Consider the following 27997-nt stretch of genomic DNA (forward strand, 5'->3'; position numbering starts at 1 on the left):
GATTCTCGTTCTTCCGCCCTTCTATTCCCCACTCTTGTTTTCTCCTTTCTTTTGCTTACTATCTCTCTTTGTTCTTTACACATGTCTTTCTTTTTCTAACGTTCCTTGCAAGATGTCGAAAGTGCCAGAGGCGCTCACATGGGTACCGTATAAATTATTTTTGTCGCTACGTACGCTACAGTAAAATAACCTACTATTGTACACCCGACGTTTTGTATCAACTCCAATAACGATAACAAAACTCTTAACATTAATGTTAGTATATTAAATATTCATTTTCTTTCCGTTTGTCCTCAGTTATTGTTTTCTTCGTAAACCATTCTATTCCGTAGTTATTTTTAAATCACCCGCGGCGCAGAACTATGTAGTGAGAGTTTAGAAAAATTATTTCTTCAAAGTGATATTTAAAAAACCTTATAACTAACTTAAATTGAATTTAATGAACATTATTGTCAATTTCACTTATTTATTTAGTAGTAAGTGTACATTAAATTTAGTTATTTCTTAAAAACTTAAATTTTTTGTAACAAAAAGTGAGAATTAAAAATGTACAGTTTATGTGAATTACATTAAATTATCTTCAGCTGAATTATATTCTACTTTACTTAATTATTTCATTCATTTAATTTTTATTCTTTAAGATTAGAAAAATGGCGGCAACACAACTAAACAGAGCTCGAACAATTAAGAAAGTTGAAAAACCTAGGCCGCTTAAACTCAATCAACGCCACTCGACCGTCGATGGGCGGATTACGACTGGTAATTTTTAATCACTATATGTTTTTTTCTCATAATGTGTCGGTATATTTTAAATGATTATACATTATACATTTGTGAGTCTGACCGATTACTATTTCATTATTTGTTTAATTATAAGTTTAATTCTATTTAACAGTGGAGGATATAGTGTCCTTAATCGACAATGTTGCAATGCAACTAACTAATGGCTTCCATGACCGAACGCTACAAATGAATGTGGTTACAATGTGTAATCACCTGAAGCTTTATGCTCATCAGTTAGAAGCTATTTATAAAGGTATAACTTAAACTAATAAGAATATAATACAAATAGTTTAAAATATAATATAATAATTATATATACATGATTTCAGATCAGCTGGATAGAGCTTTTGTGGCAATCAGAAATGGAAGTCAAGACGATAAACTAGATATGACGACTAGGGTTCACCTGCTGGAACTTATAGAGTTAAGAGCTAAGCAATGGCGTCACACTGATTCCATGGATGTGTATTACACACAAAAATTATCACATCTGGATAATGTAAGTCAAAACTTCATTGTTCTGTAAGTTAGATGCTATAAGAAAATAATCAAATGGTATCAACAGGTAGAAGCAATACCTGATACACCCACAAATGCATTATCATCTCCAATGGCAACAATGAGTTCACCAACTGTGGCACCAATTTTAGGACCTGGCGAAGTAATAAAGAACAGTGGAAAATTTGTTAAACCCACACGTATTCCTGGAAAGAACTATTGCAAAGATGAAGTTGTTATACGTAATAGTGATTCTGGTAAAGGTAAGGAAAATTTGAAGTTTATACGTTGCTGGTAATCGTTATATTATAGCAGATATACACATAAAATTTTTTGATGTTTCATAGAATATGGCCTATTTTATTTTTCAATTTTAAATAATTTAATTTGTGTTATTATGTTGCATCATATTTTTGGTTCTGTTCATTGATATATTTGGTATTATGTACATTTGACACATTTTTCACTCGTATTGTAAGTAGTAAGTATTATGTTCCTATTTCTAAATCATTTGCACAAAAATACAGTGATGGGAATAAAAGGGCGGCGGGTTCACATGATCGAAGAGCTCAGCCAGACAATCATCTCCTTCCAGCGAGGTAAACAAACAATTTGCAGATGGCTTAATAGCATCATGTTAATGCATTCCGAAAACAACTAATTGTATATTTCTTAATGTCTTTTATATATCCTAATATTCTCATTACATGGTTGATTTTAATCCAAAGGAATTTTTTTTGTTTTTATAATTATGTATCTTAAATTATTTTGCTGCAGAAGATAATACTTTATGTATGTATTAATTTAAATATTATAACCGTTTTATTATAAAACACTAAGATAAATTTTCATTGTTTCTTTTAATGATATAATACAACAACAGATAAATATATATTATCATCATAATTATAAATAATTTGTTTAAACACTTTATTCAATTAACTTTTCAATTGTGATTTGTGTCGTAACTTTTATTTACTTTTATTTGCATGAAAATTTTTTTCTTATGTCTTTGTGTTTCAAGTATTGGTAAACGTTCTGTAAAATATAAAAAGAAGTATTTTGCAAGGGCTTTTACTGTATGATTTGCTCACAAATTTTTTTGTTGTGAAATTGTTTGTATCGTTATAATTTATTATCACTGGTTTGCATAATACTTGCAGCTTATTAAATCACATTTAAACAAGTATAAAATGTTATGAGAAGCATTCTATACATTTAATGTAATTTTATTTATTGCTTATAATTGCTTACCGTTTTAAATGCATTTTAAACGTCATACTATTTTTTTTTACAGGAAAGTTTTTACAAATTAATGAACTGTTTATTAATGTTCTAATCCATAAATTGTTTCTTGAAGTGATTCAATAGTACTTATGTTTAATAAATATTTATTGTCATATAATTCTGCATTTATATATCACACATTAACAGCAATGCAAACGAATAGAAAGTAAACTTCAATAACAGACATAAAACATATGCAATTAATATTATTTTTCTTTCACAGTAAACCCTGGAGCTAAAGAACGACTTGTCCAGATTACGGGTACTTCCGAGGACAAGATACAGTAAGTTCAGTGTGTATACACAATCGTGAACAGTTGAGCCCGTAAAATAACAATTGTTTTAAACATTGTTATAATAGTTACGCGAAGGACTTGATAAAAGATACGATTCAACGAAATGCATCGCCGGTGAGATTGGAGCAAGGTGGAGGAGAAAAGGGAGCAATGGGTGGTTCTAGTTCTTCGTTAAATAGTAGCGCATCAGACGAGAGCAATCGACTACAGCAGCAACAAAGTTCTCGTTTACGAAGTTCACTCCTTCACAGCTTCTCCACCAACGACGCCAGTATAGGCGAATATAAATATACGGTTACGATTGGTAACCAATCCCTGAAAATCACAGGATGTAATCTTGATCTTGTTAGGGTAATAATTTTTGAATATTAAAAATACATTTTATATGTATAACCTATTCTAATGTGATTGCTGCATTGTTAGACCGCAAAGCTAGTACTAGATGAATACTTCTTGGGTGACGCTGAGAATTTTACAAGTGGTATAGAGTACTTCAATTTCGAAGAAGAATCTCCTTACTCAGTTTCGTCTTCCAGTACGCAGAAAGCATTAACTCCAAGTAATACAAACGAAGTAGCGCGGGAGTTAAACATAGATAGCGCTGCCACTTCAGAAAGTGAAGAAACTTATAAACCCCGCATAATTGCTGAGCCAAATTGTACAACTCAGGAAGGTAAAGTATCCTTGAATAATTATTGGAACGTTTTATTTAATTAGATTTGACGAGTAGTATTAAAATAGAACCGCGTCAGTTCCAGAAATAAGAGAACTCACATATGAGTTTTTGATGCAGTGTTCAACAGGCCCGTACGCAAAACGACCACCTGCGGATTGGGCTCGAATTCAGAAGGAGTGTCCCAACATTGTTCGCAAGGTATATCAGTATGATTCCAATGCTAATCACGTGATGTACAACACTGTTACTAATTTTCCTTCTAAGATAATGCAAGATTAATTCTTTTAAATTAATGATATTCGCATTAAATTTAACGATATTCTGAAGTTCTGTTTGTTTCTGATACTGGAATGTTCACATACTAAAGTGGTCATCACATATTTATTCGCTTTATTTTTAAAGTATACGTATTGAAATATTAATTTCCGTAATTTTGTTAGAGAGAGAAATAGCTTGATATCACTAAACAAAAATAAGTTTTCTACAATCTTGGAACTATATTTATTTAGTGATTCAGAATCTTCACCATGAAGGTCAAATTTGAATACTCCTTCCTCTTGTAACATTAAATTATCAGATTAATATTTGTAGCAAGTGATATATGAAAGTATTCGTTAGTCGACTTATATACATATAAGTTGTATGTATTTAAACCAAAGATTTTATGGTATTACTATAAATAATGTGATATTTAATAACTTTTACTAAAACATTTGATTTTGTCAGTATTATGTAGGAAACTTGTTATACGATTTATTTCTGCTATTGTTAAATAATTTTTATATTAAAATAACTCGCTTTGAAATTGTACTAATACATTAAGTATACTAATATATTAATATAAAATGACTATAGTATATTGTATTAGTACAACGTACTCATTCAGTGTTATCAGCTAAGATAATTATTTTCAGAATGTTTTTTTATGTTATTGGAGATCTGATTGTATTTTTTCGTTGTTTCTTTTTTTTTAAACAATAACTTATCTATAATTTAGTGATGTAAAGAATGAAATTGATATTGTATTATGTTATTTGTTATAATATGTATGACGTTAAATTTTATATTCTTATAAGTCCTGTTTTTGTGTTTAATGAATATTATAATCTTGTTTTAATAGCTGCTAGTTTAGCATTAAATGGTTTTACAGAATACGATATTGCAATTTGTTATTATTTTATTATTTCAAGTATCGTGTAGGAAGAAATATATTACACTTTATATACAATATAAGAGATCAGAACTATCATTGTACACCATTTTATGAGATTTAAAGGATAATAAAATATTTTTACATTGTATTTTACTTGTAAAGATCGTACAGTATGACATAACAAAAGCGTGACAAATCCTTATCTCGTTTAAACATATTACATAATATCTAAACATGAAATTTGTGTTATCCCATTAAGAAAGCATGCATTTAAATAAATCATTTAACATCTGCTTTATACATTCAAAGCATGCTGCTTGTAACAACATATTAAGGTAAAGTAAACATTTTATTATTAACTATTACATAGTTTCTGTGTTAACAGTGATTTATGTACACATTAGTTTTTTCAACAGGAACCGATTCGCTGGTTCGAACCGGAAACATATAAAGCTAAAGTAGCAGCTGCTGGGCTTGTTACAGTATTACCAATTGGAGACGGGGAAACTGATCCAGAATGAAGTTAAGAATTGAATGTTTTTCGATCGTCACAGAATTGTATGTATTAATTTACATCGATATTTTATTTCGATGTATTGTGATAAATTTTCAAAAACAGATTCAATATAATTGTGTTCACCCATGGACAAAATGGACACGTAATGATCTGTGAGATAACTTGTATTGCTCAATTCAATTATAGCAATACAAATTAATTTATATATTTGGATAAGCTATAATATTTATGAACTTTCGAATTCTTTGCGTGCTTGAATCAAAAAAACTTTTTTTAAATAACTGTAATATTTTTGTAAGCATTTATGCTTTTATATTATAATTATATACAGGAAATTTGTAAAGTTACCAACTTTACTTAATGAAATGTATGAAGTGCAGCAAATACCCTTAGTCAGCTTTATAGGTACATAAATGTACCGCTTCATGTTTTGTAGCAAAGGAAATAATTATTATTATATTTGTTATTACTATACTATTGCTATAGAATTGCAACAATTCATTTAAAAACTCATGAAAGACAGCAAACAATTTTTGTATTCTTAGGCGTTGTAGATCAAATTATATAATTTATGAAATTTTTTGAAAGATGTTCAAGACAAGGAATTTCCATTAATAATTTTTTCTATAAATTGGACAGTTTAAATATTGAATGAAATTTATAAAAAAAAGAAGAAAAAAATTCTTGAAAACATTTAACAATAATTCCACTAACAAATTAATAGAAATTGGTGTTATAATCGAAATTAAATTTAGTTTTATAGAGTAATTTATATAATAAGCATTTAAAAAATGCTTCAATATTTCGCGCGTAATATTTTGTTACGCATAATAGACGTAACAAAATTTTTAAACGAATAGTGATTTAGCATAGTCTAGTCTATCTTTATAGTAGAAACTACCATTCTGGTAATTACTCCGCTGTGACATAATAACCAAAAATGAGATTAAATGAATCTCTAATCAAGATTTTATATTTTATATATTAAAATAATGGTATTATGTGCAGTATCTAAATTAATTAATTAATTAAAAAACAGAAACTTATACTGTTGATCAATTTTTATTTAATTGATGTGAAGCATTTTTAATGTTGCACATTGATTCAAGAAATCTTTTATAACATACTAATTTGTGATTGCGAGTGTACTTGTTTGTTTGTATGTTTTTGTCTTTTAATTTGAAACATGCGTCGAAAGAAAACAATGTACATTATTTATTTAGTTTGCAATTAAATTGTACTGCACATATATGGAACGTTATATTTATATGTTTTTACATCTTTAATATTTATTACAAATTTACATGATTATTTGATTTAAATTATTAGTTATTTATTTGTATTATCACTAACTGCAGTAATATAACATTATATTATTGTATTTTGCTCTTTAATAATAAATTAATAAAAATAAATATCTGACTCCGTTTTTCCTCGAAATACAATAATGGGTGTTCGAAATTTAATGTATCTTATTTGAAATAATTTTATGACTTTTGTACACGTATCATTTATGTATATTTTCGATTATCATTATTCTCTTTTGCTTTTAAAATGGTTGTATAAATAAATCAACTGATTTTTTTCGGCGCTATAAGTTTTATTATTTCAGTATCGTATAGAAATGATAATATCCGAAATATACATACACCTTCAATTTGTGCATATTCCATTGTACTAGGATATCGATTGCAATTTTACTCTTCGCTTCTTGTAAAAGTTAAAAATGTTATTACATATAATTTAATGTTATGTGCATAAAACATTTGATGTCGGAGGCCTACTTATTGATTGTATTTCATTACAATATGTCATGTTTATTATTTAATCGCTAATTTCTATATTGCAAATAATTTCTATAAAGTAAAATTAAAAATAATATGACATACATATGCATATATGTATTTCTTCAATTCAGTCTACTTCATCAGTATAAATTAATGTCTAAAATACAGTGCCAGTTTCATTTGAAAAAAATAGCACAGTTTAAAATAAAGATGCTAATAAGAGTAAATGAGATGAATATGATAACACATTGTTTGCTTTAGCAACCAATCTTAAGACATCTAAAATATATATCTAAATTGCAGAAACTGGTTCTGTAGTATAAGAGACTATTAAATTATACGGTCAATCATACAATAACTGGCAGTTTTGTGAGAATGGTGGTCTTCGATGACACATAATTATCATATGTTTCAGAACATATCGTTACATGTAATATAATTTTATAATAAAACGAGTGAACTTATAGGATAATATATTAAAACAGCAAGTGCAAAGAACCACCATTCTAAAATTATACATTTATATCATTTTACCATATCCGTTTCCTTAAATACATATCTATATTATAAGTATGGATGTAAAAGATCGTGTGTATATTTATATGCATACAACATAGAGTATTAGGAATATCATATCAGTGACGAGCAATTGTAACATCAAATTGAATAAAACGAGTAAATATAATTGTAAAAGCTAATACATTTACTATAAAGTATAATATATGCCTACGCAGCATAAACTTATTTCAAGCTGCTGCGAAGAAATTACTCGTCTCTGTTCCATATTCCGAGACGAATAGCCCAATTTAATCTAATTATGATTCACTTATAAACAGATTAAACTAAGACGTTTTATATTTTCAGACATTAATGCGCAATTTGAGTCCCATTAGTTATATAAATAAAGATATTCTTCGTTGCAGAAGAATATCTTGTACAAAACATCGACAGATATACATCATATGTAATAAAGAATTAAAAAAAATATTGCAACATATTTACGTACTTCGGTATTAAATACGCGTTTGTATCTACTAGAGTTATGTTCGTTATAAATGAGATTTCGAAAAAAAAACTAATTTCACTTGAAGTTTTATTTTTTAATAAGTAAACGTGATGTGTTTCTAACATATTAACATAGCTGTTTTTTTACGGAATTCGATATTACGGTGATCACAAGGTTTCTAAGTGTATAAATATTAAAAAAATGTTAAGGGTACACTGTGTTCACATTTATTATAATCTAAACATTGTTTTATAAAACATAAATCGCTATGAGCGATGATCTAGTTTTTTAATACATTACTATGTTGTAATAATCATTTTTTGGGACAATATTCCAATCGAGGTTCACTAGTCACAATTTTAAATCGATAACGTTGATACTAAAAACTTCGTTTAGAGCACAAGACTAACATTTCAGAACATCGTAATGCACAATACGAATGACATTTCAGTAATGATATACATTCATAAGAAAATGTCAAATTAAAGGAATATAAAAGTCGCTGCTTATTGATGATCAATTTACTAATTAGCTGGCAATGTTCTCGTGTATAATTCTATTTACAATGCAACAGCTTAAGTTTTTTTTCGTGACCTTTTTTATTTAGAGGTTGTAAAATTTTTGTTCTAATGAAATAACTGAGCTATGTCCTCTAAATTTAGGTCACTTGAACAAATCTCGCTTCATTCTCATGATTCATAATTATAAATTTCTACCTAGAGAATTAAAATTTTCATCGAACTATGCAATTTTCATTCCTAATATTTATAAGATCAATTAAACGTCTATATGCAAATATGACCGCTAAAATTTTCACGCAATGATTGCTAAGCGATCAGCCCGAGACTATAAATATTAATTGATTACACATTAAATATAAAGTCATTACCGAAATTTAACGTAGTGGTCTATATAAAATATGTCCTCGCACTCTCACATTTATTTGTTTTTGTAAATATAGAAAATTATACCATTACTTTTTTTCTGATCATTAAAACGAAAAATTTACTAAATACAATCAGTGGGAGTTTGTTTTTGTTTGCAGAACAGTCAACCTTCTATGGGGTTAAAAGACATAATCAGCTCCTGCCATGTCTATTGCCCATCTGAATTTATCCCTTTGAGTTTTATTGTAAATTTTCTCAATAGGGACATTATGCTTCTTACACCTGATAATTAAAAAGGAAAATTAAATATTTCAGTATTGAACAAGAGACTTCATACAAAACAATAGTAAGATAAAATAATTACCATGCAACGCTAATCCTAGGATCAAGATAATTCAGTTTGGAAGTGCCTAAAGCAATTTCCTTATTTTCTTCCTTGTCTGTTGCCTGCACTTCCAACTTTGTCAACTGCTCTTTTAATTTATCTAATTGTTTCTTCTTCTTTTCATATATACTGTAATAAAAAACGCATAATGTACCATTTGTAATTAATAAAGACTAAATAACTGACACTATACGATTCTTATAATTAAAATTGACATACTCTTTTTCTTTAACAGATCCATGCTTTGCATTACGTTTCGCGTCCTTTACTGCAAGTTCTGCATCAGCTATAGCCTGTTTCTTAGCATCTATTTTCGTCTTAAGATTTTCCATAGATTTTGCATGAGTTTTAGGCACTGAACGTTGATGGTTACATAGAATTGCAACCGCTCGATTTGCCCTATTATACGATAAAATTTTTTCCGCTACTGTATCGTCAGGATTTGTTAATTTATCCAATTGTTGCTGCAGCGTCCATGAAGCGTTATATGTCCTGAACACTTTAGCAGTCAGACCTTCCATCAATTCGTTTAAGTGTTTATTCATAACAGTTGTATTGAGACGATCAAATAGATCATCATTTGGTGATTTGTTCTCCATAAAAAGCTGTAGATTTTTAAATACCCTCTTCTCTACTGGCACTTCATTATAATATCTTATGGAATCCTTACCTATAATTATATTTAATAAAAAATATATATTATTATCATGTTAAATGTGCTTCTTTGACTGTTTCTATAAAAATAAACTAAACGTACCTAAGAAATCAAATACTACTACGTATTCTTTTCCATCTTTCTGTTCATGCAATGTAATATGTTCTACTCGTAAAGAACAACAACCTACAGTGTCTGCTTGATCTTCATCTTTTTCATTACCAGCTCTGAGAGCTAATTTATCTATAAAGTACAAAGCAACAGCTCTTTGCCTTATACGCATTTCCTTACTCTTCCAGTCTTCTCTATATTCTGCACGAATTTTATCTATAGACTGCGCTAATTTTCTAGCAGTTTCATATTTCTGCCAATCTTTCTCTCCTTTAAGTTTACTCGATGGATTCAGCATGACATACTTCACTTGTCCTTGAATATTTTCTGTCCAAGATGCCAACCAAGTAACATTAGGATCATGTCGAATTTCTTTCCATTTATGACCTGGTGGTGGCTTAGGTATATTCGAATCTTTGGAACAGTTAATAAGAATATCTTCAGGCATAACCCTCTTTTTCAGTTTGCCCATTTTAGGATGTTCACCACGCCCTCTGAATAATCCAGGAGGTTCAATTTTAAAATTACCTATTTTTTCTTTATGTCCATCAATAGTACAAAAACCATATTCTTTTTGGATTTCTTCATTTTTTTCTTTTATCTTTTGCTTTTCTTCTTTTGTCATTTGTTTCCGTTCTTCACTCTTTTGAAGGAAATATGCATGCATTTCCTTAAAATTGCACTTACTCAAATCTTCTATTTTAGCCCTCTCTGATTCAGTCATTACTTCTCGCCAATCATGGAAGAAATTAGCATTAAATACTGGCTTTGTAGTATAATCATGATCTAACATGCGTGCATAGAAAGTGGCAACTTCCTCTGCTTCTTCGCTCAGTTTCATTTCTTTTCCATTATAGTAAAACTTCACATCCGGAGGGAGTGGTTCATATGGAGGTGCAAATACTGGTCCTTTGTGTTCCAAAAATGTCCATTTTGTACCATCATTTTTCTTTTCTTCCTCCCACCTAAATCAGTAATATGCATTTTACATTTATTTTGTCTTATTTAATATGTATTAAGTCATTTTAAATAAAATAAATGTTTCGAAGTGCTTTACAAAATTTTATAACCTCAAAATTGGTAACTTCTTCTTCTTCTTGATCTCAGATAAAAAACATTTATGATTAATACTTATATTCGTATTTCTAAATACTCTTTTAATAATTTTTATAATTTTAATCATATCTAATAAAAAGAAATATCAAATTTTCATGCCTAATTTTAGTATATATAGGTACTATGCTTCTCAACTGTAGCTTCAGAATACAAAATGAAAGATTAGATAACCTCACTTCCGTAATTCGGTTTCCGCGGGATTTTCAAACATGAAACAACATTTTACCATTTCCAAACTTCCTGATCCTCTTCTTGTTTCTTCTTTCTTGGACTCGAATTTTCTCCTCTTGATGTTCTTGCACCTTTTTTCTTTGGTTTCTACAAAAAAAAGATTAAACTAATTTGTTAGACTTGATTGTTATTGCAAGATAATTTTGTAATTAATATTAAAATACATTACTTGTTCAATTTCTTCATCTTCGTCTTCTTCATATTTCCGTTTCTTTTTTTTTATTTTTGTCTCATTTTTCTTAGATTTTTTACGTACTGAAAGTGGAACATCATCTTCTTCTTCGTCTTCTGAATCTATTCTTCTTTTAATGTTTAAGGGTGCACTAGATCGTGAGCTCTATTCAACATAAATCACATATCAGAGTATATTTATCATTCATCACATAGAATAAAACCATAATATAAATTTATCTTACCAATGGCATATCTTCATTTGATTCGTCTTCAGTTTTGATGGTTGTATTATGAAGATCTGAAAGTCTTGTATCATTTCCATCAGTTGAATCCATACTTGCTTCTTCTTCATTAGTAGGCTCTTCATCTTCTTCTTCTTTAATGTATAGTGGTTGTTCCCCACCACTATCATCATCATCTTCTGGTTCAATTTGTGAAACAGGTTCCTGCAATATAGTTTGTTCCATTATACTTATTTCATCATTACTTACACATTTTACTTGCTACAATGTTTGTAAGGAATATAATAAAATGATATGTGTACCTCTTTAATTTCGTGTTTCTCAACCTGTTCAGTGTTGTAATGAAATTCTTCAGTGTCAATATGATTAGGTTTAATATCCATTACTTCTTCTTTTACTTTCACATCTTCTTTATCCTTCTCCTTCTTATCCTTCTCATCCCTATGTTTTGCTATAAATCAAATAAATAAAATGTAAAAATCATGATCATGATTTAATTATGCACTAAACATCATACTTACATTTTTCTTTGTCATGGCGATGGCGGTCCTTATCTTTATCATGACGATGTTTATCCTTATTTGACAAACTGTGCTTGTCTTTGTCTTTTTCAGAGGAGCGATGCTTTTCCTTGTCATTTGCATGAGAGGTGGAATGTCTTTCTTTATCTTTTTCCAAAGAATGTTTCTTTTCTTTTTCTTTATCCTTAGATACATTCTTATCCTTTTCTCGATCCTTATCTTTTTCTCTAGAACTGGAACTCAAACTGTGCTTGTACTTATCTTTATCTTTGCTCTTGTCCCTGTCTTTGTCCTTCTCCTTACTTTCTTTATCTTTGGAACTACTATGATGCCTAAAATACAACTTTCTTCATGCAAACAGTACATCAGAAATAAAATGCAGAAACATAATGAAAGGATTTTCCTATACCTGTCTCTATCTTTAGAACTGGAACTAGAACTAGATTTGTGATGATGCTCTTTATCTTTACTTTTATCTTTTTCTTTATCCTTGCTCGAGGAACTGCTACTTTTATGCTCTTTATCTTTACTGGATGATGAACTACTTTTTCTATCTTTATCCTTGTCTTTATTGCTGCTACCATCATGCTTATCCTTTTCTTTTACGGAACTTGAACTATGTTTATGTTTATCTTTTTCTTTATCCTTATGTTCACTTTTATGATTTCTATCTTTCTCTTTACTTCTTTCTTTGTCCTTGTGATCCGATTTATGAGATCGGTCTTTGTCCTTATCCCTATGTTCAGATTTATGTTCCCTTTTTTTGTCAAATCCATTTGACATGCCATTTATATGAGTATCTAGAAATGTGCAAAACATACTTTTAATTGTAAAGTTCTTTTTTCAAACAAACTGTTTTGTATATCATTAGTTATTGAAATAAAGTTTGGAAGTTGTTAAAAGAATTTTTAAAACAAAATTTCACATGTATACTATTAATTTTATTTAGCAAAATATATTTATTGCATTTCAATTTTAAAATATAATTATTGCAGTTATTGGATGAATATTGCAAAAAAATTCTAATTGAGAAATAATTTCTAGATAGTCTATGTTAAAACGAAAAAAAAAATAAAAATAAAAATTTCCATAGTACGGAACGCGAACAAATGAACGATTCAAAAAAAAAGAAAGCTGAATTTGAATTGCAGGAAGTCATAAGTAGTTCGAACGCATCGTCAGAGCCGAAACACGTGTCAGACCGGTTGGGTTGTTGGCAGCCCGAACTCTTTGGATCGTATCATCAAGCTTAACATTAACACTGCTGTAAAGTTTCGATTTCATCTGTGTCAGAATACGTATGTTAAAACTCCACGAATAAGTTTGCTTACCGCTATGATTCCCAGTCACATTACTGTTCTCTTTAGATTTTCTTTCCTGAAATGATAAAATCCATGTTAAAACATTATTTTAATAGGAACAACGAGCCCTATATGACCAGTCACTCTTCTATCGGACTTAACGTCTGGTGGTATGAGCGAGCCAGGTAGGACTTAGTCGCAGACGCCATTTTGGGACTTAGAAAAATTTCGCGTCTGTGGCTATGCCGTACGTTCAAGAGAAAAGCGATAATATGGGACGCGATATCGAAAAACTGTGTACGTAGGCAAATGCAGCGGAACAAATAGATACGAAATAGTCACTTACTGAGTCGGAATTCGACTGCGTTGTCTGCTGCTCGAGCTCCATTTCTCATACGAACGCGACTGATAGACTCTGGCAACGCGAGAGCTAACAGAAGCGAGAGAAGTAAAGAGGACTGGGGACACGCACACCAGTCACTCGTTACTCGACCATACACTCAGCGAGAGACTGCAGACCAAGTCTACGCTTAGATCGTATAGGATACTCCAGTCTAAGTATCAAAAATATCTAACTGCGCATGCGCTCCTTTGCTCCGCCTCTTCGATCCCCGATATAACCCTTCGCCCCGTACACTCTGTCTGTTTATTCAGTCATATTTCGTTTTACCGACGTTGATCGTGAACGCAATACTTGCGATTTTATAGATGAATGGAATTCAACTATTTGCTAATCTAGAGATCGAGCGGATTTTTTTATCGCATTAATTTTGAAGGAAAACGGCTGGTTTTTGTTCGCCAATTGATTATGAATAAACGTGTTTGTAACGCGAAGTTCTTCACATTTGTAGAATATGCATGGAAGCCATTTCACGTTAATTCGCATTAAATTAATATTACAATTACCCATTTTTTTTATGATTTTAATATAATCATAATTTATATGATACATAAAAATAAAAAAAGAAACCGTTTTTTAGCTTTGTAATGTAAGGTTTATAATATAAAATGTAAAAGGAATGTAAGTTGAGAAGTGTAAGTCAAACTCCACTGGTGCATCACAATTTTATATTTTATTTTATATGATACAAATCGTAGCTTTCATGGAAAGATTTAGTAAAGCGTAATTTCATGAGTAAAAAGAATTGAATGTAATTTTATTTTTAATTTTAAAATTTAAAAATTCATTTTATTGTAAAATGAATGAAAATTCATTAAAAACATAATATAAAATATTAATGAGTGCATGTTGTAGGTACCTATTAGTCCATTTATATCATAATAAACTAATTTGTACAAAGAAAACTCTGTAGTCGTGATTTTTTAATTTCGAGCCTATACTATAAAATTAATGCTATACAGTTGGTAATTTCTATAATTTTACATATTCTGGTTTTCCCTTGCTATTCCACACAGTCTTCATTTTTTGAAAAACAAATACAGCGTACAATGCTGAAAAAATATTCACTACATTAACAGTATCCATAAAAAATTATTTAAAAAACAATTATATTTGTATACTAACTAATAATGTCCCAATCTGACTGTGATAATGTTCCAATTTTATGACGATCTGATACATTTCGTGCATGTTGCTTAACATGTTGATAATCTTCATCAGGTTTGCCAAGAAGTTTTGTTCCCTGCTGAGGAGGGTATGTCTCTAAGGCTTGCATTTTATTTAACAAAAATTTACCTTTGTTCTTCATAGTTTCATAATATTCGTCAAATCTATAAATAATTTTAGTATTCACTTTGAATATTTAACATAAAAAACCACAGTCATAATTATTGAATATTTCCTTTTACCTTTTAAACATTACTAATTCTAAACCAAATTTTTGAGCCAATTTATTTAAAACTGGTAAATAAACCAAAAATTCTGGACAATTAACAAGACTTTCTAACTGAAAATGATATTTAGCACCAAAAAGTGGTGGTTTTGTTTTATCACAACAAAATTCTATATTGTATATATCATTTCCAAAACTATTGCCATCACATTTTTGCCACCTAGAACTAAGTAACAAAAGTAAATTTTTAAATATGTTGCTTAATAAATTTTTTATAAAGAATCAAACTATCAATAATTATACATACACCAAATCATATGCATTTGGAATAGTTCCAACAAAGTAGCCTCCTGGTTTTAAACATTCACTGGCATTTTTCATCATACATTCTGCTTGTTGTAATGTTTCAAAGCAATAATGAAATGCAAACTGACAGCTGACAAAGTCAAGCTGTATACTGGGATCCTTGAATTTTGTCCTTAAATGAACCTGAAACTCTCCTTTATAACCAATTTCTGTTGACCAAATATACATTGACAATATGTGATGTTTTGCAATAATAATTACATTTTAACATCATTTTATACTTTCCGCTGTCCAAAAAATGTATAAAATATTAAAAACAAATACCTTTGTACAATCTGCTGTTATAAATTCAGCAGTGAATAAAGGAGTGGGGTCTCTTTTATTAGCAGATGATTTTAATAAGTCCTTATAACGTTGCTGACACTGTTCTATAGATATTTCAGCTAAATCAGCACAAATTACATGTGATACTTTTGCTTTTTCCCATTTAAACAGATCTCCACCTTTACCACAGCACATGTCCAATACCTTTAGAGGAGATCCATACACTTTATGTTCTTTTACTTTATCTGTATATTCGCCTGAAAATAATTTCTTTATTATAAACTGTCAAGGAGAAATTAATATTATCAATTTATACAGATAAAAATCTTACTTATAAGCATGCTTTTAATCCAATTATTAAAATTTCTCATATACAATATACGACTTCGATTTCTGTTGCAATTATCTTCGTTTGCTAATGAATTATAATGTTTAGCAACTAATACTGAATTGTTACTATGTACTCTAGTTTGCAATGATTCGTTTGTTTCCTTATCATTATCAGTACTTAAATTATTAGTTTCATTAAGCTATAAACCATAAAATAATATTTACATAACACAGAATAATTTATTAAATATATAGCTATGAGGATTACACGTAATATATTTATATATACATTCTGTCCTGTATCATATTTTCTTCGATTTCTATCAGGTTCTGAACAGACTTCATCTTGTGTTTCATCCTCCTGTTTTTCATTTGAACTTGATATTTCTGTACTTGATTCAAGTACATTCAATATTCTTTTAGTATTGTGTTCAGGTAACAACTCATCTTGTTTACGTTTATTTTCGTTCATTATTGCAAGATAAAGTAGTATAGGTTTTGCAATTTAAGAATCACCTTAATCAAAATATTAGGTTGTATCTTCTATTTCACTTCAATTTTTGTTCGATAACATACGTTCTGCTATAAGAATCTATAGACAAGTCATTACAATTATTTAAGTTTGAATAAGAACAAACCTTTTATGAGTAACACATGCTCTAATATTTAGAACACCTACAGTACATCATTTCTGTATAATATATTTACATATTACCCGTTCAACAAAAGATCATACTAATCGTTCGACTAGTTCTGTTTAGTCTGCGTCTGTAACCCTGGTTGGTCCAAGTAAGCCTCGTAACCAAGAGCAACGTGCATATATTCGTGAATTTCGTGACACTGATAATATATAACCAGAGATCATTAATTTTGTATACTTTCTACATTATCATTTGTTCTTTCTATTGTCGTCTTTTTGAGTCATCGTGTATATGACTATATAATTGGTGGGAGACTTGCTGAAGTTAGTCGAGATGCGCAATTGAGTATGATCTATTGTGGAGAAAAGTTACTATTATCATCAAGGCTGACAACGTAATTTGTATTTTATAAAATTACTTTATTTTTATAATATAAGCTTTGATGCAGCGTTGCCATATATTAATTTATACATATACGTATTATTAATAAATCTGATTTAGTGTAAATAAATCTACATTATTTTACAAAATGTATTGTATATTTTACAATTACATGAACACTTTCTGTTATAAAACCGAAAAGTTATAGGTTATATTTGCACAGCTTTGTTTTTAAAGTTGGTAAGCAGACACTGGATTCTTTTTACCTTATATTACATGGTTTCATCTATTATCTGATTTAGATTTGTTATGCATATGATATTCTTATCTAGGAGCTTATCTAAAATTCAATAAGAAACCGAGATAAATAATAGTATTTTGCTTGATTGTCAGTAAAAATTATACTGCTTCATTTTTCTTTTTTTTTTGGAGGTATTTCAAGTGTTATGTATGTAAACTTTATTTAAATTATTGAACTTTTTATTTACTTTACTTTTTTGTTAGAATAAACTTTGCATATATTGCAAGACATGGATACCTTTCCTATGCAAAGGTATGAAACAAAGATAGAAAGTTTTGATACATGCATGATTGATGCTACGAATCAACAGAGAGAAATATCTCAAACAGTAAGCAGACAAGTGCCATCTCAAACAATTGAAGTTGAAAATCAAGAAAATCATGAGACTTCAAGTTTACATCAGCAGCAACAAAATCAACAACCACAACAGCAAGAATCACAGCAACAAAATCAACAGGATCAACCTAATCAAATTTCTCAGATACAATCAAATACTCAACAAAGTATGACCCTTACTCCAGTTCGATTACCAGCTATTCTGGATGGAGAATTCTTTACAGTAATTAGAGTAGAAGATACTAATGTAACAGTTCGTTGTTTACAGTGCCAAAAGCACTTGAATGGAAATTTAAAATCCACAGGAAATTTTTTAAGTCATATTAAAGTAAGATATATTTACTTTTGAAGTATTTAAACATTAACATAATTATTTTATGTTCATTAATTTAAGTGTTCTGCAGAGAGTACATCCCTTTATGGTTGATAAAATTAAATGTAAGTCAAATCAGAGAAAACCTGCTATGGTATATATTGACCTATCAGCTGATAAATACCCAAAAATTGTAAGAACAAAAAGGGGATATAGAAAGTGTTATCAGACAGTAAGTGTAACATTTGTAATTTTCATTTCACAAAGTAGAGATTATAATTTTGTTATAATCCAAATATTTGTATTTACGTAGGAAGAATTTCAACTAGGAAACGAAGAAACTTTTGATCAATCCAATAAGTGGACTGAATCCCCAGTAGTTCATAGACATAAAACAGAAGAAATTGAATCTCCTGATGTTTTGAAAATACCACATAATAATTCTTTTGTAATGGAAGATGAATTTGATGCAATTGGACGAAATGTTGCTGCAAAGCTTAGAAATATGAGAATAGACCAAAGAATTATAGCTGAAAAGTTATTGAATGATATTTTATTTGAAGCACAATTAGGAAATCTCCACAGAGATTCTAATATACATGTATAATAGCAATTATTCTATTTACTAAAGAAAAGACGGATGTGTAAGTAAATCATACTGTGAATATACAGTAGAGTATCCTTACTACCCGTGAAAATGATTTTGGTAATAATTCGTCATCTATTTCCAATATCAGTGGATACTGAGAGTTGCAAACAATTGATGACACCTTACTGCAATTGCATAGGTGTATAAATAAGTCTCATTATTATTTTTTGGCGGTTTAGCTAGTGAATGGAAATGGCAGTAAGGTATCCTAGTAAGCCCTTGCCTTAGACGCGGGGATATGGATGAACAGAAATTATTTATAGGAATGGAAAGGCTCGTTAAATAGTAGCGAAACAGTCGGCCATAATTTTATGCGTCGTCTAGTGGCGATGATCGTAGGAATGAAACCGCCACAATTTAATGAATGAAATTGATGAATACATCTTTATTAATATTGTTGTATGTATTACTTTAATAATAGTAACGTTAAAGTGTTTTAAAACTAAGCAGTCAGATATAAATGATGTGATATATTTTACATATATATTTTTTAGTTCATATTATGCATATCGTAAGTAAGTGGTTTCAATAAACCTCTACTCAAAAATATCTTTAAAGATGAAGACATAGATTAAAAGATACACATATTTTAATACTTTAAGTATTTAAATAGGTATTTACAATTATTTCAGTATGTATATATATTACATGCTGTTATATGTATATTTATACAAGGTGTCACTAATCTGATGATACAATTGAGAAGGTGATTCTATATGAAAAAATAAATTGAAAATATAATACTAACTAAAAATACATTTAAAAATACGTTAGTGATTATATTTATCAATTTATAATAACTATTAATTGTTACATTAATGATACAAAAATGACTCTCCTTCTCATAAATAAATTTTCTTATAGATATTTTGCAAAGTTCCTAAATTTAGTTTTTTAGAAAACAAAGCCAGATGTAAAATAATATTATTCTACATTTGTGATTCATTTATTCACCTCCTATTAAATTGTATTACGAGATCGGTAACATCTTGTATTATGTGTATATAGTATTGTAAATATTATGTAAGTATAAAATTTATAAATAACGAAAGATGCTGCCGAGTATAGTTAATGTTTGAAACATTTTCTATAAATATTTAATACAAATAGCTACCTGTAATGTATAACATTGTATGAAAAATACATTTTTAATATTATTTAATAATTAATATCAGTCCTTAAAGTTTCATTTTACACATAAAATTTGTAATTATACAAGTTACTCTATTTCTTATTACTATGTAATAAGAGTAACAACTAGTCTTATTACCATGTAATATTTGTCTCATACATCTACTTTTTATATAAAATGAAAATAAAAACAACTCATATAAATATAAGATAAAATAGTATCAGTACAACACGTACAAACAGATTAAAGCATTTGTATAATCACGACTTAATGAAATTATTTCCATGAAACAATTTTATGCATTTGTCAACTGGTATATACCCTATGCTTCTTTGGTTTAAGTAAAGTACAATAAAATAGCGTTGATAAAACGCATAGCGACATACTTCCGAGAATTACATAAAATATATAAGTATACCAAAATCCATCCCAATCTGCATAGAAATACCAACCTAATGTTAGAAGCGTGTTTTGTGCTAATACAAAAACATAGTATGGTAACACCCATCTGTCTGCATATTTAAATTTGATCCTATATTCAATTAAACTAATTATATAAACTAATCCCAGCCATAAATTAACAAAGAAAGTAATAATGTCATAATATTTTACATAATAAAATAGATATATCAACATTATACCATAATGTACACCAAGAACAATAACTAAATAAAGTGGATAAAATTCATAACATACAGCAATAGCAAGTACACGTGCTAAAATGAAAAAAAACCACCATAGGAAGCATAAAAATTTTCCAACAGGATCATCTTCTTCTAAACCTTTCTTTGAATATCTTCGTTGTGGAATTCTTAAATTTTGTTTGCTATCACTATTTTGATTTATTTCCGTAACAGACTGTGATTTAATAAATGCTTCAGATTCCTGATGTTCCGTAATTGTACAAATAGAGTCCGGTCGTGGTGGAGCTGGTACATCCGGTATAGGTAAAGGTGCAACTGATGTAATCCCACGTAGAGGAGTTGGAGGTGGTATAATTTGTACATTTTTTGGCGGTAAAGGAGGAGTCACAGATACTTGACGGTCTAAAGGAATATGGGAAATTGACTGTTCCCTTTCTTCATTTTGAACTTTAGTAGATTCCTTTTGATCTGCTGAATCTTGTACTGCTTCATTTGCATGTACAGCATTTTCTCCTTTTACATTACATGATTTTAAGGGAGTCCTTTCTTCGAGATCACAGAATTCCTGTTTATAGGAATGCAATTAATATCAAAATAAATAACATATTATAATACTGATTATATAACATCTTGAATCAAAATACCTGAATGCAATATTTTTTCAGCCACATTGCCCATGGTAATGTCCTTCCATTAATACGTTGACTTTCAAATCTTTGAAAAGAGGTAGTTTGAATAGCAAGTATCACAATAGACATCAGAATAGAAATTGCCTTTATAACCACTATAAAAATATTATTAGCAGCAGTGTTACATTTATAATTTAATTGTAATTAGGTTATATACAACATAATAAATTAAAATACCTGATTGATGGCTTTGGTGGGAAGATCCTTCGCGAAAAAGTAAATGTATTTGAAAAATAGCTTGAGGAGCAGCTTGAAACCATGCTTGTAAAAAAAAATATAATTCTATAGCTGCAGGAGCAGCTGCTATATTTAGAGTCTTTGTTCTCTCTTTTCCAGTTAAAATAATAGCATCTATGCATAATACTATGAGACCTGCGTACCTAATGAACAGTTACACAATATATTAATAATTGCATTAATGTTAATTTTAATTTTAAGTATAAAATGTACCTATAAAGAGAAAAGAAAACAAATCCAATCAGCTGACAAAATTGTAGACAAAACCAAACTACTATGCCTTTTGTTAATTTATCATTATCAGTCATCCACCAATCTGGTCTTGAAACAGTTAACATAAAGTATGCAATTGCTGGTGCATACATGAAAGCAATTGTACAACATCCCCATACAGGATTATTTTCCTTAAAATGTTGTATAGCAACCACTAAGTCCGCAGAGAAATGAATTACATATACAATACACGAGATCAATGTTGGAATTAAAAAAACAAGATAAATTTGTTCAGTTGATTTCAAAGGAACTTGCAGGAAACGAGTAGATTTCTTCTCACAAACTGAATCCAAAGTGTTTGCCATGTTTTGGGATTAGATGAATTTGATCTATTTTTTCATCTTTTTATTTTTTCCAATAATACTGCTGGCTTTAATATCTTGAAATTATTGTATAATCAGCTGAAATATAAAGTTCTTATTTAAAAGATAGGTAATTAATAAATATTTTAAAGAAAAGTAAACATAAAAATTTATATTGAAATACTGTAAATTTAAATAAAAGCAATATTTATTATAAAGTTATATACATTACCTAAGATACAGTTTTTTTATTCACAGAAAAATAAAATAGCTTTGTTAAAAAATCAAGTCACAAATTTCTTACCTCAGGATTATATCCTGAGTTACAGTATAAAACATTATCTTTTATCTGACAAATCACGAAAGCAAAGTAAAACTGTTGATAATACAAATGATCCAAAAATGGTAAGGATAAATTATCCTTATCACGTTCTAGCGAATGCACAATACCAAAGTTAGATATAAAATAAATTTAATCGAGGTAAAGGTAAGTGCGTATGTATTTAAATGATTAGTCAGCGTTTGAAATGAAATTGATAATTCGATAAGATTCCATTTTGCTAGACAGCGATAAAGCGTCTACCGATATGAACGCTGCCTCTGTGGCGAATGCTATAGAAAGAGTAATCAGCAGATACAAATGAAATAAGAAAGATGAGGAGAGGGGAGTGGGGATATTCATCTATAACGGGCAACTACGCCTGCGGGGTTGCGATGTACAAATGTGAAAATGATATATACTTATAATTGACAGATAGTCAACTTTTCTGTTTGAAAATTAAAAAATTTTTAATTACTGTATATCCAAATTTAACTATGATTTTATTTTTTTCAAGTACACTAAAATTTAATTTTTGTAACATTCTTAATACTTATTGATAAAAGTCATTAAAACATAGAACATGATATATTTGAATGAATATCATGCAATTATAGATTCCTTAAAGAAGCATTTATTCACTTTTTACAAACTATTTAGGTTTTTATAACAAAATTGTAACATAGCGAATGCTGGTTCCACAATTTTTATCAATTTTTATTTTGTACAGTTTCATTTTCCTTATTTTCTAGAGGTTCTAGATCAGACAAAAATGCATTATATTGTTCCATGATATCTTCAGTTGTACCTCTACTTTTGTCATCATAATCAGGACCAACTGACCACAGAGTTTCTAGATCATATACAGGTCTGGCAGATTTTGAAAAAATATGTACTGCAATATTTCCTAAAAAATGAAGGAAACAAACAGTAACATAATAATACGTTCAATTATAATAAGTAACATACCTAAATCCATAGCTATCCATTGTTTTGAATCTTTCCCTTCTATCCTTGGTATAAAATCTGTTTTGTGTCTTTTTAATTTATATACTTTGAGAATGAAAGCAGCAAGTGCTTGCATATGTTTGTTTGATGTACCTGAAACTACAACTATGTAGTCGACGTATGATAATTCAGGAGGTACTGAAGCCACAAAAATATTTTTAGCATTATCCTTTCGTAGCAATGATACAAGGTCCTCTATTTCAAATACACCACTTGTCCCACCTAATAAATACTTTCATTAACTTTTACATGTTACATAAAATTATTTTTCATTATATGTACTTTAGTGCATCTTAACTTACGTTCCAAATTAATACCCTCATAAGGATCACGAACCTCCTCACTAATTCTTAAATCTTCTAAATTAATTGTTTCTTGTTTTTCACTGACATCAAAAATGATTTCTGCATTTTCGTCATCCAAAACTTCGTGAGTGATATTAATGGAACCAGCTAGGTTATGTGATCGATTTTGCGAATAATCATCTTTATTAAATTTTTGATTGTTTGTTGACAAATTTTTAACTTGTTTTAATAAAGAATATGTTATTATACTATTCCTGTGTGGTTTAGAATATTCACATAATAATTTCCTTGAACGCGATAAGTTTTGTAAAAGACGCATTCGCATGATGCTGCATACAACAAACAAGGTTATGTTTATACTGATGTAATGATAACATTATTGTTATAGTAACTTGAACATAACCTATAATACCTTAAGCAAACATAACCATAAACTATACGAACGTCTTAACCTTAATCATGACATGAGAATAAAGAACAATATTTTATGTAATTTAAAAGATCAATTTATTAAATTGTACAAGGTGCATACATTAATAAAATGAGTCCTCTGTACTAGAAACATTTATAGCAAGTGTCAGATTGTAGAATTAACCAGGTTTACGGTCACGTTGGTGTTATTTCTATACCTGAAACATTACAAGATCATAAGATTAAAAATAAAATATTTAAAGTTTGAAGCAAAACTTTCATTTATTTTTATTAATATACTTACAGAGATTGTGAATTAAGGTTTACTTGGACCTCGCACGCATCTTCCTCCTTTTACGCTTCAACCTCCGCATTCTCTTTTTACGCCACTGTAAACGTAAAGTTCAATTAACCTCAAAGTTTATTATAGCTTTATATTCGTCATTTTATGCACGCAAAAATAGTAATTACATTAGAAAATAATGTTTATAAAGTCTCAAATATAACAAAAACGTGGTAATCATAAAGATGTGTCAAGAAAGCATGCAACAAATCACTAACGAAATATTTATAATGTTTAAGAAGCCCATAAATAATACCGTATAAAAATAATAATGTTTATAAATAATATAATTATTGCTTTACCTTCGCTCTCATTTTAAATGATCGAAATTTCTAGATTACTCTAGAATATTTCGATTGTCGTCAAGTTTACTCCTTCAGCGACTATCGCCTCTTGACGCCAACATGGAAGAGAACCGCTAATATTGTGAGCGCCTGTTTCCCTGAGAACTGCTATGAACCGGAAACATTAAACATAATAGTTTACACGTTTATCTCTAGAGGGCCAGGATATGGTATATGCATATATATATGTACACATAAACTGCAAATTTGTAACAGATTATATTATTAAACGTAAAAGCATGGAGTATTGTAAAACAAGGAATTGCCATTCAAATGTACAATTTAAAACAACCTTTGTTACATATTAATACTTTTTTACATTTTATCTTAATGTAATAGCGTGTATGTTTTAAATGTTATCAGTTTTCGCGCGAAAATTCACGCTCTGTACTTTCCCGCGTTTAAAGTGCATTCCCGCGAAAAAGCGCGCTGAGCAATACGTGATACACAGTAAGTGCGTTTGGCACAAGCAACATATAAAGAATTAAGTTTAAAGAATATTCTGTATGTTGAAACTAATGAATTAAGATTATTGAATGCAGAGTTTAAAGTGTATTAACAAAATTTTATATAATTGTTTTGTAAACGAAACATTGTTGGTTACAAAATAACAAAATAAGGATGTTAAAAAGTTGACGTTATAAATTTTATTTTTAATGAAAAATAAAATTTGTTGAGTATCAAAGAATTTTTGTGTAGCTGTCTTGAAACGTATATAAAATGTCAGGCATTCAAACGACAATTCCATTCACTGTGAGGAAAAAGTGCTCATTTTATGGAAGCAAAAATAATGTAACAAAACAAGATTTTACTGATGCGACTGTCAGAGAGTCTTCTTACAAGTATACACCAACTGTGAAAAAGGTTATTACTTTGAGCAGTAGTGAATCAGATTCAGATTCAGATGTGGAAAATGTGTTAGTGAAAAATAATATAAAACTTTGCGATAAAGATGCCACTGTTCAAACTCCACGACATACTAGGAAGTCTACTGAATCTAATGGTATGTAAATGAGATTCATTGTACTTTTAAACTTTTCTTTGTGCAGACTATTAAAGAAGATATTAATATGTTTATTTCAGAAGATCATGGTTCAACACCTCCTAAACAAAAGAAATTATCAGTGCCAGTATTGTCTCCATCAACACCTTCTACCCTTTTTAATAAGTTGAATATAATGACATCTCCTGAGAGAGAAGAAAAATTAGCTCCTAAGAAATTATTTAGTTTTGAAAAGTATCGAAATGCCCGTAAAGCTTTACATAGTTCAGTACCTGAAAATTTACCTGGTAGAGAGATGGAATTACAACAATTACAAGACTTTATGACAGAACATTTAAAAAATGAAAGATCAGGTTCTCTGTATGTATCAGGACCTCCTGGTACTGGAAAAACAGCATGTCTTTCTAAGTTAATGTTAAAACCTGAGTTTAAATCACAATTCAAAGTTGTTTACGTTAATTGTACAACTATGAAATCTGCTACTACGATCTATGCAAAAATTATTCAAGAGCTAGGTTTATCCACTCCAAAAACTGTGAAGGACAAGAAACTAGCTATTGAGAAATATTTAATCTCTAAACATAAAATGTTATTAATGATTTTGGATGAAATAGATCAACTAGAAAGTAAAAATCAATCTGTTTTATATTCCATTTTTGAATGGCCATCGATATGCAATTCAAAATTAATTTTGGTTGGCATTGCTAATGCCTTAGATTTAACAGATAGAATATTACCTAGATTACAAGCTAGATGTGAATTGAAACCAAAGTTAATGCATTTTTCACCATATACAAAGCAGCAAATATGTAACATAATATCAGAGAGATTAAGTGAAGCAAAAGTATCTGATTTATTCACTGGACCTGCAATACAGATGTTATCTGGTAAAGTTGCTGCTATTTCTGGAGATATTAGGAGAGCACTGGATATTAGTAGAAGAGTAATTGAGTTTGCAGAATCTCATAAATTGGAACAAGTGTTGCAACCAACAAATAATAAAAGTACGTTATTTATTATAAAATGAATTTAAAGGGAAGTAAATTGTTATGCTTAATAAAATATTACTTTTGTAGTAGAAACAGGTATGGGTAGTCCCAAGAAACAACCACCAGGAGATAAGCCAGTAGACTTGAAAGAAATCATTACAGTTTTAAATGATGTCTATGGAGGATCTCAAAATATTGAAAAAGAAGAAAGCACATTTCCTTTACAACAAAAATTATTATTATGTTCTCTTTTACTCATTTTAAATAAGGGAAGAATTAAAGATGTAACAGTGGGAAGAGTAAGTTTATAATAGCGAAATATCCTGGGATAAAAATATAATTTTTTCCTATAACACCATAAATGTTTCAGTTGCATGAAGTATACAAGAAAGTTTGCAGGAAACGGAATATTCATGCTGTTGATGCATCAGAGTTTTTCAGTTTATGCTCGTTGATAGAAACTAGAGGTATTTTAAAATTAATAAGGAAAAAGGAACCTCGTTTATCGAAGATTAATTTGGAATGGGACCAAGAAGAATTAGATGCAGCTTTACAAGACAAAAATATGATGGCGGAAATTATCAATGATGTGACTTGTTTATAGATATTATGACTTAAACTGTTACTGTTTGTTAGATTGTATATTTTTTGTTAAGCACCATAAGACTATATTTTTATAACAATATATGACAATCATTTTATAATACGTAATTTATAAATCTGTATGTTTTATTAAGTTATTATATTTTTAAGTCCATATAGTCTGTTGCAGTATGCAACATGCATATGAAAATTGTATGTGTGATGTTATATTACATTTTTTCGAATATTTGTAAAAAGTAAACGTAAAGTACGCAATAAAGTGACTTGCTTCTAAAAGTAAGCATCTACTTTTGAAAATTATATATTGATTTTGAAAGTGTCATTTATAAATTAGGTATAATGAAAGCTAATGCCTATTAGTGCGGTTCGTAAGGACCTGTTCCTTTTGGTTGCCA

General features: G+C 29.2%; 7 protein-coding genes and 1 long non-coding RNA gene across 25 annotated transcripts; 3 read left to right on the forward strand and 5 right to left on the reverse strand.

Moving 5' to 3' along the window:
* The first annotated feature begins 11 nt into the window (after positions 1 to 11).
* Positions 12 to 9990, forward strand: mxt (Eukaryotic translation initiation factor mextil). 10 transcript variants are annotated; one of them, XM_076536789.1, is made up of 12 exons: positions 14 to 142; positions 642 to 759; positions 896 to 1036; positions 1113 to 1282; positions 1349 to 1544; positions 1809 to 1880; positions 2792 to 2852; positions 2930 to 3215; positions 3288 to 3537; positions 3658 to 3738; positions 5003 to 5028; positions 5110 to 9990. In XM_076536789.1, the coding sequence occupies exons 1-11, from the start codon at positions 113 to 115 to the stop codon at positions 5014 to 5016; spliced, it is 1419 nt and encodes a 472-aa protein (XP_076392904.1). In that variant the 5' UTR covers positions 14 to 112; the 3' UTR covers positions 5017 to 5028; positions 5110 to 9990. The 10 variants fall into 10 exon arrangements, with proteins under 10 accessions (XP_076392901.1, XP_076392902.1, XP_076392904.1 ...); XM_012292604.2 differs by having other exon boundaries at positions 15 to 142; positions 3617 to 3738; positions 5098 to 9990; XM_012292987.2 differs by having other exon boundaries at positions 16 to 142; positions 3617 to 3738.
* Positions 8208 to 14111, reverse strand: Top1 (DNA topoisomerase 1). 2 transcript variants are annotated; one of them, XM_003699193.3, is made up of 12 exons: positions 13973 to 14111; positions 13657 to 13702; positions 12735 to 13125; positions 12326 to 12657; positions 12107 to 12255; positions 11805 to 12008; positions 11558 to 11725; positions 11384 to 11475; positions 10033 to 11006; positions 9495 to 9945; positions 9255 to 9404; positions 8208 to 9172 (listed from the first exon to the last, which is right to left on the reverse strand). In XM_003699193.3, exons 1-12 carry the CDS (start codon positions 14012 to 14014, stop codon positions 9070 to 9072), a joined length of 3102 nt encoding a protein of 1033 aa, XP_003699241.2. In that variant the 5' UTR covers positions 14015 to 14111; the 3' UTR covers positions 8208 to 9069. The 2 variants fall into 2 exon arrangements, with proteins under 2 accessions (XP_003699241.2, XP_012148696.2); XM_012293306.2 differs by lacking the exons at positions 11384 to 11475; positions 11558 to 11725; positions 11805 to 12008; ... (3 more) ...; positions 13657 to 13702; positions 13973 to 14111 and adding an exon at positions 11112 to 11310.
* An 818-nt stretch (positions 14112 to 14929) lies between these two features.
* On the reverse strand, positions 14930 to 17318 carry Rnmt (RNA guanine-7 methyltransferase). 3 transcript variants are annotated; one of them, XM_076536790.1, is made up of 8 exons: positions 17018 to 17318; positions 16669 to 16895; positions 16381 to 16579; positions 16050 to 16306; positions 15727 to 15908; positions 15436 to 15645; positions 15152 to 15357; positions 14930 to 15078 (listed from the first exon to the last, which is right to left on the reverse strand). In XM_076536790.1, the coding sequence occupies exons 2-8, from the start codon at positions 16849 to 16851 to the stop codon at positions 14999 to 15001; spliced, it is 1317 nt and encodes a 438-aa protein (XP_076392905.1). In that variant the 5' UTR covers positions 16852 to 16895; positions 17018 to 17318; the 3' UTR covers positions 14930 to 14998. The 3 variants fall into 3 exon arrangements, with proteins under 3 accessions (XP_076392905.1, XP_012148936.1, XP_012148869.1); XM_012293546.2 differs by having other exon boundaries at positions 16669 to 16971; positions 17095 to 17317; XM_012293479.2 differs by having other exon boundaries at positions 16669 to 16971; positions 17059 to 17317.
* Positions 17319 to 17451: 133 nt separating this feature from the next.
* Positions 17452 to 19085, forward strand: LOC100882277 (uncharacterized). 5 transcript variants are annotated; one of them, XM_012293834.2, is made up of 4 exons: positions 17452 to 17641; positions 17906 to 18366; positions 18443 to 18583; positions 18665 to 19085. In XM_012293834.2, exons 2-4 carry the CDS (start codon positions 17932 to 17934, stop codon positions 18956 to 18958), a joined length of 870 nt encoding a protein of 289 aa, XP_012149224.1. In that variant the 5' UTR covers positions 17452 to 17641; positions 17906 to 17931; the 3' UTR covers positions 18959 to 19085. The 5 variants fall into 5 exon arrangements, with proteins under 5 accessions (XP_012149224.1, XP_012149168.1, XP_076392911.1 ...); XM_012293778.2 differs by lacking the exon at positions 17452 to 17641 and adding an exon at positions 17664 to 17849; XM_076536796.1 differs by lacking the exon at positions 17452 to 17641 and adding an exon at positions 17664 to 17833.
* A 1246-nt stretch (positions 19086 to 20331) lies between these two features.
* LOC100882388 (uncharacterized) lies at positions 20332 to 23011 on the reverse strand. 2 transcript variants are annotated; one of them, XM_012294150.2, is made up of 5 exons: positions 22582 to 23011; positions 21916 to 22376; positions 21643 to 21845; positions 21421 to 21560; positions 20332 to 21341 (listed from the first exon to the last, which is right to left on the reverse strand). In XM_012294150.2, the coding sequence occupies exons 2-5, from the start codon at positions 22278 to 22280 to the stop codon at positions 20439 to 20441; spliced, it is 1611 nt and encodes a 536-aa protein (XP_012149540.1). In that variant the 5' UTR covers positions 22281 to 22376; positions 22582 to 23011; the 3' UTR covers positions 20332 to 20438. The 2 variants fall into 2 exon arrangements, with proteins under 2 accessions (XP_012149540.1, XP_012149464.1); XM_012294074.2 differs by having other exon boundaries at positions 22510 to 23010.
* Positions 23012 to 23207: 196 nt separating this feature from the next.
* On the reverse strand, positions 23208 to 24281 carry RsfS312 (ribosomal silencing factor RsfS-like protein, 312). The gene is made up of 3 exons (XM_003699262.3): positions 23907 to 24281; positions 23566 to 23826; positions 23208 to 23503 (listed from the first exon to the last, which is right to left on the reverse strand). Exons 1-3 carry the CDS (start codon positions 24232 to 24234, stop codon positions 23307 to 23309), a joined length of 786 nt encoding a protein of 261 aa, XP_003699310.1. The 5' UTR covers positions 24235 to 24281; the 3' UTR covers positions 23208 to 23306.
* A 340-nt stretch (positions 24282 to 24621) lies between these two features.
* Positions 24622 to 27993, reverse strand: LOC143265333 (uncharacterized). Its single transcript, XR_013039758.1, has 3 exons — positions 27979 to 27993; positions 24966 to 25115; positions 24622 to 24709 (listed from the first exon to the last, which is right to left on the reverse strand). It is a non-coding gene; the product is annotated as an uncharacterized LOC143265333 (long non-coding RNA).
* Positions 25156 to 27902, forward strand: Cdc6 (Cell division cycle 6). The gene is made up of 4 exons (XM_003699196.3): positions 25156 to 26010; positions 26091 to 27014; positions 27087 to 27298; positions 27370 to 27902. The coding sequence occupies exons 1-4, from the start codon at positions 25728 to 25730 to the stop codon at positions 27601 to 27603; spliced, it is 1653 nt and encodes a 550-aa protein (XP_003699244.1). The 5' UTR covers positions 25156 to 25727; the 3' UTR covers positions 27604 to 27902.
* Positions 27994 to 27997: the final 4 nt, after the last annotated feature.

Source organism: Megachile rotundata, chromosome 11 (genome assembly GCF_050947335.1).
Source record: "Megachile rotundata isolate GNS110a chromosome 11, iyMegRotu1, whole genome shotgun sequence".
In the NCBI taxonomy this organism is placed as follows: domain Eukaryota; kingdom Metazoa; phylum Arthropoda; class Insecta; order Hymenoptera; family Megachilidae; genus Megachile; species Megachile rotundata.

What these genes read in the sequence shown, in the direction of transcription:
- mxt (XM_012292410.2), top strand. Translation starts at nt 113, where the DNA reads ATGTCGAAAGTGCCAGAGGCGCTCACATGG. An exon ending in AATTATCACATCTGGATAAT is followed by an intron (nt 1,283 to 1,348) that starts GTAAGTCAAAAC and finishes TGGTATCAACAG; the next exon opens with GTAGAAGCAATACCTGATAC. An exon ending in AATCATCTCCTTCCAGCGAG is followed by an intron (nt 1,881 to 2,791) that starts GTAAACAAACAA and finishes TTTCTTTCACAG; the next exon opens with TAAACCCTGGAGCTAAAGAA.
- Top1 (XM_003699193.3), bottom strand. Translation starts at nt 14,014, where the DNA reads ATGGAGCTCGAGCAGCAGACAACGCAGTCGAATTCCGACTCA. An exon ending in TCGCCATGACAAAGAAAAAT is followed by an intron (nt 12,256 to 12,325) that starts GTAAGTATGATG and finishes TTTGATTTATAG; the next exon opens with CAAAACATAGGGATGAGAAG. An exon ending in CCTAGGATTAGCGTTGCATG is followed by an intron (nt 9,173 to 9,254) that starts GTAATTATTTTA and finishes TTTAATTATCAG; the next exon opens with GTGTAAGAAGCATAATGTCC.
- Rnmt (XM_076536790.1), bottom strand. Translation starts at nt 16,851, where the DNA reads ATGAACGAAAATAAACGTAAACAAGATGAGTTGTTACCTGAACACAAT. An exon ending in TAACAGCAGATTGTACAAAG is followed by an intron (nt 15,909 to 16,049) that starts GTATTTGTTTTT and finishes GGAGAGTTTCAG; the next exon opens with GTTCATTTAAGGACAAAATT. An exon ending in CCAAATGCATATGATTTGGT is followed by an intron (nt 15,646 to 15,726) that starts GTATGTATAATT and finishes TTTGTTACTTAG; the next exon opens with TTCTAGGTGGCAAAAATGTG.
- LOC100882277 (XM_012293834.2), top strand. Translation starts at nt 17,932, where the DNA reads ATGGATACCTTTCCTATGCAAAGGTATGAAACAAAGATAGAAAGTTTT. An exon ending in ATTTTTTAAGTCATATTAAA is followed by an intron (nt 18,367 to 18,442) that starts GTAAGATATATT and finishes AGTGTTCTGCAG; the next exon opens with AGAGTACATCCCTTTATGGT. An exon ending in ATAGAAAGTGTTATCAGACA is followed by an intron (nt 18,584 to 18,664) that starts GTAAGTGTAACA and finishes GTATTTACGTAG; the next exon opens with GAAGAATTTCAACTAGGAAA.
- LOC100882388 (XM_012294150.2), bottom strand. Translation starts at nt 22,280, where the DNA reads ATGGCAAACACTTTGGATTCAGTTTGTGAGAAGAAATCTACTCGTTTC. An exon ending in GTTTTCTTTTCTCTTTATAG is followed by an intron (nt 21,846 to 21,915) that starts GTACATTTTATA and finishes ACTGTTCATTAG; the next exon opens with GTACGCAGGTCTCATAGTAT. An exon ending in CCACCAAAGCCATCAATCAG is followed by an intron (nt 21,561 to 21,642) that starts GTATTTTAATTT and finishes ATATTTTTATAG; the next exon opens with TGGTTATAAAGGCAATTTCT.
- RsfS312 (XM_003699262.3), bottom strand. Translation starts at nt 24,234, where the DNA reads ATGCGAATGCGTCTTTTACAAAACTTATCGCGTTCAAGGAAATTATTA. An exon ending in TGAGGGTATTAATTTGGAAC is followed by an intron (nt 23,827 to 23,906) that starts GTAAGTTAAGAT and finishes AGTATTTATTAG; the next exon opens with GTGGGACAAGTGGTGTATTT. An exon ending in ATGGATAGCTATGGATTTAG is followed by an intron (nt 23,504 to 23,565) that starts GTATGTTACTTA and finishes TTCATTTTTTAG; the next exon opens with GAAATATTGCAGTACATATT.
- Cdc6 (XM_003699196.3), top strand. Translation starts at nt 25,728, where the DNA reads ATGTCAGGCATTCAAACGACAATTCCATTCACTGTGAGGAAAAAGTGC. An exon ending in GAAGTCTACTGAATCTAATG is followed by an intron (nt 26,011 to 26,090) that starts GTATGTAAATGA and finishes TGTTTATTTCAG; the next exon opens with AAGATCATGGTTCAACACCT. An exon ending in GCAACCAACAAATAATAAAA is followed by an intron (nt 27,015 to 27,086) that starts GTACGTTATTTA and finishes TTACTTTTGTAG; the next exon opens with TAGAAACAGGTATGGGTAGT.